Below are 8,813 nucleotides of genomic sequence, written 5' to 3' on the forward strand. Positions count from 1 at the left end.
GTAAGGTCTGTAACTGTAATGTCATGAATATTTATGAGTAGGTTTGAGTGACACATCTCTTTTACTGTCCTTAGGATCTGATAAACACTGATCCTCTAATGGATGTGAATAAGACAGTCAGTGAGAGAATCCAGTCTGGGTGTGGTGATCTTTAACTGAATGGCTGTCAGAGACTCATGAGACTCAGAGTCAAGGTGAATTGAAGGTCAGAGACATGGAATATGAAGATGAAGACAGTAGTTGATGTGAAAACACGTCTTGTCTCTGTTACTGAGAGACTGGGAGGTAGAGAACTGAGTGGAGAGGACCCTCCTGCACACATTCAACACCAGAGTCACTCAGTCATCACTCCATCCTCTCATCCTTCTCATCACTCCATCTTCTCATCTTTTCACACTGATGATTGTGTAATTACCCAGAATCCTCAGTGCCCTGTTATGAGTTGGATTATGGGCTTAACTGAATAATGACACCAGATCCAAGAATCCATTCACAGATACTGAGGACTGTATACATGTGAAATACTCTTTTGTTTCTGATGTTTTGACTTTTATTTTAAATTGGACTAAAAGCAGGAGACGTTTAAGTAAATAACTAGATGACGTTACAACTGGAGCAGAACACTCTTTATCAGGCTTTGATGGAATACCACTGAAAACTAATCATGTACAGAAAACAATGTTAGTATATTTTCATGAAAATCTGAAGAGAGAGGTAGAAAATAATCTATGTGACAACCCTAAGACTTGTCTTATAAATGTCAGACAGATAGTAAAAACAAAAACAAAACTAAAATTATAATTCATGAACAAAATCTGTCATTAAAGTTTTGGAAACAGTTTAACACTATTTTGAATGACACTTATGGAGGGCAGGACATAGTTTAGAGGCAGTGACTGCTTGGCTTTCAGAGCTAAAGGCTCTAAAGAACACAGAGCATGGTATGTTCACCACACTGTGTGCAGATATAGTCATTGTGTCTGAAAGAATGAAAGATGTGTCTCATATGTATGTCACTGTTACACTGAATAGTGACCCTGCTGTGTTTTGGTTAAAAAGGAACATAAAGCCCAGGAACCATTGTTAAGACCAGTTTGTCCACAGGGAGATTTTTAATGTGGAACAGGAAGTGAGAACCCTAAACACAACATCTTTCTCTTTATGACAAAAATATTCTGACATCCTTATTTCCTTCCTTCTTATGTCTGTCCTGCCCCTTACACATTAATCATGACTCACATACTGATTTACTTTACATACAGTGTTGTTGAACTAGAGCTTCAGTGTTTCTGTGGGTCTAAACCTCAGCAATACTGCAGTGTTATCACAGCATCTCAACACTTCCTTTCCTCAGCACTGTTACTAGTCCAGACAAAGTAAAACATCTTTCACTCTAAACTGTCCTGGGATGGACCTCTGGGGGTGGATTTTCATCACAGACACATACGGTCGCAAGAAAATGTCTGTGAACCCTTTGGAAAGACCAAAACTTCTGCATTAAATACACATAAAAACCAGGTTACAGACCTTTAACTAAGTCACAGTACTAGACAAACACAATCTGCTTAAACTAATAACTTAAACCTGCCAATAATGAATACATTGTTTAAATAATCATAGTGCAGGAGGGAAAAAGAATGTGAATGTTTGTATTTATAACTGGTACAACCTACTGTGACAGCAATAGCCTCCACCAATCATCTCTTTTACCCTCTGATCAGACTTTTATAGCGTTTATGAGGAGTTTTAGACCATTTCTCTTTACAGACCTGGGGGTGTGAGAGGATGAATATCCACTCCCCAGATAATGAGTGTTTGGATCCACTGCTTGGGATCAATTAATATTTAACACTTGATTTAGGAAGTGGCTCAACACAAGGTTTTTTTGGCTGAGGTTGGTGTCCTAAAATGTCATTTAATGTCTTTTTGTACTTTTTCAGTTTAATGGAGGTCCTCTTTAGATGTTCACCCTCTTTAATGCTCCATCTCCTCCAGGCAGATTGTCTGTGTCAGAGGAAGGTGAAGTATTGGGGCCATACGATGTCCTCAGAGGGCGGAGCTACAGATCCAGAGAAGACTGCATCAGTGTGTGAATGGAAATGAAGACAACGGAGGAGTGAGATCTTTTTATCAGATTTTTCAGTTATTACTGAAACATTTGCAAGGTTTTTCTAACACTACAGGACCATTCAATGCGTCAGTTTTGCCAAACATGCTAAAAAAAGACTTAAAAAGTAGTGTTAGGTACAAGACCCCTCTGGAAACTGAGAAACTGAGGAGAACTATTGTCCCCTCTGTAACTGACATAGACTGTAAACAGCCCTTTCTCCTTAAGGTCAGTGCCAGTCAGAGTGGCCTGAGAGCAGTTTTCTCTCTGAGACCATAGTGACAAGGACAGACCTGTGGCTTATGCCAGTTGAGGGTTGTGTAAGGCAGCGTGTAACATGGAGAAGTGAAACTCGTTGAAACTAATATGTTTAATTTTGAAACTGACAATGTGTGACAGATTTCAACATTTCTCTCTCTTCCACCATAAATGTATTTATCAAAAAAACCCTTCATTCAGTAACAGACCACCATGATCAGGGCAGCGTTTGATCTCAAAGTGCCTTCAAAATCTCACAGGACCAATGGAGATGATGATCTGACCTCAATATGACACTATTTATTCAGTACTGACCTCAATATGACACCGTTTATTCAGTACTGACCTCAATATGACACTGTTTATTCAGCACTGACCTCTGTTTATTCAGTACTGACCTGAATATGACACTGTTTATTCAGTACTGACCCCAACATGACACTGTTTATTCAGTAGTGACCTCAGCATGACACTGTTTATTCAGTACTGACTCCAACATGACACTGTTTATTCAGTACTGACCCCAACATGACACTGTTTATTCAGTACTGACCTCAACATGACACTGTTTATTCAGTACTGACCTGAATATGAGAGTATTATGTATGTATGTGAGAGGTAAATGTTGTGTATGTGAGAGTATTATGTGTGTATGTGAGAGGTAAATGTTGTGATTGTGAGAGTATTACGTGTGTATGTGAGAGGTAAATGTTGTGAATGTGAGAGTATTATGTGTGTATGTGAGAGGTAAATTTTGTGATTGTGAGAGTATTATGTGTGTATGTGAGAGGTAAATATGAATGTGAGAGTATTATTTCGAAGTGCCTTCAAAATCTCACAGGACCAATGGAGATGATGATCTGACCTCAATATGACACTATTTATTCAGTACTGACCTCAATATGACACTGTTTATTCAGTACTGACTTCAATATGACACCGTTTATTCAGTACTGACCTGAATATGACACTGTTTATTCAGTACTGACCTGAATATGACACTGTTTATTCCGTACTGACCCCAACATGACACTGTTTATTCAGTAGTGACCTCAACATGACACTGTTTATTCAGTACTGACTCCAACATGACACTGTTTATTCAGTACTGACTCCAAAATGACGCTGTTTATTCAGTACTGACCTCAACATGACACTGTTTATTCAGTACTGACCTGAATATGAGAGTATTATGTATGTATGTGAGAGGTAAATGTTGTGTATGTGAGAGTATTATGTGTGTATGTGAGAGGTAAATGTTGTGAATGTGAGAGTATTATGTGTGTATGTGAGAGGTAAATGTTGTGATTGTGAGAGTATTATATGTGAATGTGAGAGTATTACGTGTGTATGTGAGAGTATTATGTGTGTATGTTAGAGGTAAATGCTGTGAATGTGAGAGTATTATGTGTGAATGTGAGAGTATTACGTGTGTATGTGAGAGTATTATGTGTGTATGTGAGAGGTAAATTTTGTGATTGTGAGAGTATTATGTGTGTATGTGAGAGGTAAATATGAATGTGAGAGTATTATGTGTGTATGTGAGAGGTAAATGTTGTGATTGTGAGAGTATTATGTGTGAGTGTGAGAGGTAAATGTTGTGAATGTGAGAGTATTATGTGTGTATATGAGAGTATTATGTGTGTATGTGAGAGGTAAATGTTGTGAATGTGAGAGTATTATGTGTGTATGTGAGAGGTAAATGTTGTGAATGTGAGAGTATTGTGTGTATGTGAGAGGTAAATTTTGTGATTGTGAGAGTATTATGTGTGTATGTGAGAGGTAAATGTTGTGAATGTGAGAGTATTATGTGTGTATATGAGAGGTAGATGTGAATGTGGGAGTATTATGTGTGTATGTGAGAGGTTTAGTTTGAATTATGCCCTAAATGACATTTCATTTCTATCAGTTTCTTTTACACAGAGAAGTCTCTGGATCCTCAGGGACCTTAAAACCTGATAGAGGAGCAGCATGTCCTGAAAGACACTAACACACCCTGTACTCATGTATGTGCACAAAGATATAGTTCACTATTTTGATATACACAACACAATTTCATCACTCTCCGCCCTCTGACAGAAGAACACATCTAGAGTTTCAGCATAAGATAATATCACTGTTATATGTGCTGTTGCCTAGTGTGTGTGTGTGAGGTATATTTATGTGTACTCTCGTGTACGCTTGTGATTGGTCGTTTTTCCTCTTCCTTCCAAACGTGACGGTGAAACACTGAATGTCTCACTGCTGCATTAAAACAAGGCTACAGATACGAAGACTCCAGACTTCAGTTCACATACTGTCCATTCAAATGTAGACAAAGCCCTTTAAACTACACAGTGTGTCCACTTAGAGAAATATGTGCAGAGGTACTTCATCCATCCCCTCTGTGGAGAAGTGCAGCAGAGAAGGATGAATAGGAAACTGTTCTCCACGCAGTAGCCTTCTCTTTAAAGCAGTAGTCTTTACCTGCACATCATCTCTGCATCTGCTACTCTACAGAGCCGTTTCCCTCATAGTTATGGGCTGGGAATTAAGCACTTAAAAATATACATATTTATACTGTGGTGCCCCCTCTGTCAAAACTTGGTATTGTAAAATCAAAGCTGTGTTGGTAGATTGTCCATGTGAGCACTGATCAAATTTCAGAAAAATTTTGACTGAAACTGACAATTTTATAAATTCATGTTACAGCTAAAATGTAATATAAAAATGTTTATAAATGTATAAATAATCACTACATTTATATATGTAACATGACTTTTGTATAAATCTGACTATATATACACAAAGAAAATCTTTTTTCTATTACTTTCCCCTCAACTTAAAATTACTTTGTATTTTTTTTTTTTTACTCTTAACCTCTCCCCCTAGTAGGAGAGACTTGTACAAGCACCTTGCTAATGAATCCTCTGTAACCAGGAAATGTTGTGAATTGCTTTACAGACCAGATGCTTGGAACAGTGATGCTCAGAAACATCAGCACTGGCACGTCTGGTCTCTACCAGTGTACAGCCTCCAACGCCATCGGAAAGAGCACCTGCCTACTGAACCTGCAAGTCATAGCGCGTAAGTCACCCAGCACTGAGCACAGCAGACGAGACAGGGCCTCTGTAAAGAGCAGACTCAGTCAGCGGCTTTCAAACGTGACAAACGTGATGATGTCATCGCCGGCCTGTTCACGGCCCGTTTGACACGTGACCCGTCTTTCTGTCCCGCAGCCCAGCCGCAGAGCGTGGCTCTCATCGCCGGCACCATCGCCACCGGAGTGCTGGCCCTCATCATCTGCTCCCTCTTGGTCCTGGTCACTCTCTTCTACTGGAGGAATAAGAACAAGTATGAGGAGGACGAGATTCCCAATGAGATCAGGTTAGATCCCACCAGCACAGCAGTTATTCCCAATCACGGACCAGTGCCTGGCTCGCTTTCAGTTCAATTAAGTTCCAGGTGTTTGTTACAGCTGTTACACTTGTGTTTTGAATGTACAGTATTTACAGGTACTTTACAGATCTTACAACAGGTGTCACAAAAAAAGGCTGTTTCTTATAAATGTTACAGGTGTTACATTTGTAACACAGATTTGATTCACAGCAGTAACAGGTATGTTGCATAAAAGAAATGAGTTTACCAGGCACAGGAATCATGGGTGTGTGACAGTTACAGGCCTAACAAGTGGATTATGGATATTTCCAGCATGAGAGACATGTGTTGTTGTTGAACATAAATTCATAACTCCTTTGCTGGTCAATTTGAAGCTAAACTGTTCTCACTTGCCTGACTGTCTCAGGGAAGATGACCTTCCCCCGAAGAGGTTGTCATCTGTGAAGGCGTTCCACGCCGATGCCTCGTCCTCAGAGAATGACACTCTTACGTCCACAAACACCTACAACAGTCGCTACTGGCACAACCCCAAATCAAACTACGACACCAACTCCTACACCCGCTACAACGGGGACACCAGGCAAACCTTCACGGCCGGAAGCCATGGCGTGGGGGCCACCAACACAAGGCCCGCTTACACCAATGGAAGCCACACCCTCCCTCCACCCAAGACTCTGGTGGTCACCACTAACTCCGCCCCCTCACCGCCCGTCATGACCAGAAGTAACGGCTCCCTCAGCCTGCGACCGCCCACCGCCACGCCAGCGGTGCTTGGGCACGGACAACACACGCATTCGTACGCCGTGAGCCAGGCCACGCTGGAGCGCATGGGCGCTGTGCCCGTAATGGTGCCAGCGCAGAGCAGAGCTGGCTCTCTGGTCTAACAGACACAAACCAACAAACGAAAGAACCTCCTCCAAACTAAAATAACAGACTGGCTTTTGTAACGCCATTCATCTGATGCCAACGTTTTGCTCCATTACTGATGAGAACCTGAGGTCCTCCTCCTCTTGCCATTGTCTCTATCTTCTGATGTCACTGGTCTGGCAATAAACTGGGTTCCCTGCCTGTGCAGAGACAGCTCAGCAAGAATCCAGGGCTTCACAGAAAAAACTATTTGTCTGAAAGTTTCTAATTGGTAGGAAGTGTAGTTTAAGAGCAACATGTCCAAACGGCCATTAAGGAGCCTTGTCCAGTGTCCTCCCCAAACAATAAAGAACAGATCATTTCAGAAAAAAGAAATAAGAAGAGATGAATGTGCATGTATGTCTAATTCAGAAGCATCAGAATAACAATTAGGTACGCTAAACAGATTTTTGAAACAGATGAAACGCACTGAACCTTCACTAAGCACTTGTCATGTGATATGAGCGTTTGGAACCACACTTCGGAGTAGTGTTTCGAAACGTGTGTGCTTTGAAAGCTCGGCACAGCGTCGAAACGTCAGTATCGAGCTCTCCATCCCTATTTAATATTGAATGTAGACTGGTAGCTTCCTACATGCTAGAGTCATAGCAGGAGTAGCTGGAGGCTAATTAGGTAGCACCTGAGGATGCAGTTTACGCTGGCAGTGCTTTAACTATTTAAAGTAACTGTGGGAGGGAAATTGTGGAGGCCATATCAGCCTGGGCCAGATATGGCTAAGATTCTAACCACACTGTACAGAAACAATCAGTGCATCTTGTGAGATGTTTTTCATTTCAGATGATAGTGCACCAGTGCAAAAGTAGATGAGGATGTCAGAGCCTGCAGCACCTGTTAGGGCCGGTGAGGCCTGATTGACTGAGGACCCAAAGGCAGACTCGGAGCACAGAATATATTTTATTAGGTGTTTAATGAATAATATTCTTCCAAGAAATCCAAAAAGACAGAATCACGGCGACAGTATCAGTGGGCAGTATAAAAGACAGAGGCGGAGGTATAAAACAGGCAGACAAGGTCAGGCACAAAAGACAGGCAGGCAGAATTTCCAGAAATGCAAGTCAAAACACTTATCCAAAAAACAGGCAATGGTCAAAAAGGCAACAGGCAAAAACACTTATCCAAAAAACAGGCAATGGTCAAAAGGCAAAAACACTTATCCAAGAATGGGCAATGGTCAAAAGGGGACCAAGAACAAAGCAAACAAATCAACACAGGAAACACGGAAGATGGCTAGATAATTCGGCAAACTGGAGTGGAAACAGACAGGGTTTAAATGCAGTGGCTGATGAGGAAAATGGCAGCAGGTGAGTGGAAATCAGGCAGGAAACAGTGTAAAATATGGACTGGAGCAACCTGGAACAGACAGACAAGACATACATGACAGGACACAAGGAAAACATGGACTAGATCTGGAAGAGCAGGTCTGGACCGTGACAGCACCTGTATGTAAGTTCCCTTTCATGTGTGGCTTATGCAACTGAATTTAAGAAAAACATATGTAAAATTAGGAGTAATTATTATTGCCTACCTAGCAACTACCAACATTCATGTTGAATATACCCTTTCTTTTCAGATAAACCAACATTCAGCAGTCAGCCTTAAGGTATGGTGCAGTCAAGTAACCTGATGTACAGCATATGGATGATTTGTTGTCTCTTACCAAAAAAGAGCCCGTGTTAGGAAAAGATGACAAAATGTCCTTCATAACACTGCCAGAAATCCCTGAATTGTCTACTGAGCCTCATTAATTGTGTCTCTCTTTTTCTGTTTTGCGGATGTCACCTGCCAAGTGGAGGAATAAAATATATTATACATACATACATACATACATACATAGCTACATACATACATTTCATTCGTTAATTTACCCAATAAATAAATAAACACAATTTATCTCATTTCTGAGTTTACCTGTTCATTCATTATCTACTAAAAAACTGAAATATGAGCAGACTGTGACAGTTACACGAACGTTCCTATAACATTTAGAGAACCTAAAAGGAACGTTGTCATAGGGTTTTCCAAAGGTTTCATGTACTGTATTGCAATGGTTAGGGGAACATTAATACAACCGAATGGTAACGTTCTCCAAAGGTTCCCACACTACAGACATTAGGAGAACACTCCATAAACCAAAACATGCAAC

General features: G+C 40.8%; 1 protein-coding gene across 1 annotated transcript; it reads left to right on the forward strand.

Moving 5' to 3' along the window:
• Window positions 1–4,721: 4,721 nt before the first annotated feature.
• Window positions 4,722–6,627, forward strand: LOC115814009 (immunoglobulin superfamily member 11-like). Its single transcript, XM_030776722.1, has 4 exons — window positions 4,722–4,731; window positions 5,309–5,431; window positions 5,584–5,731; window positions 6,150–6,627. Exons 1-4 carry the CDS (start codon window positions 4,722–4,724, stop codon window positions 6,625–6,627), a joined length of 759 nt encoding a protein of 252 aa, XP_030632582.1.
• The last annotated feature ends 2,186 nt before the right edge of the window (window positions 6,628–8,813 follow it).

Source organism: Chanos chanos, chromosome 6 (genome assembly GCF_902362185.1).
Source record: "Chanos chanos chromosome 6, fChaCha1.1, whole genome shotgun sequence".
NCBI classification, from domain to species: Eukaryota; Metazoa; Chordata; class Actinopteri; order Gonorynchiformes; family Chanidae; genus Chanos; species Chanos chanos.

What these genes read in the sequence shown, in the direction of transcription:
- LOC115814009 (XM_030776722.1), top strand. An exon ending in GAACCTGCAAGTCATAGCGC is followed by an intron (nt 5,432 to 5,583) that starts GTAAGTCACCCA and finishes TCTGTCCCGCAG; the next exon opens with CCCAGCCGCAGAGCGTGGCT. An exon ending in GAGATTCCCAATGAGATCAG is followed by an intron (nt 5,732 to 6,149) that starts GTTAGATCCCAC and finishes TGACTGTCTCAG; the next exon opens with GGAAGATGACCTTCCCCCGA.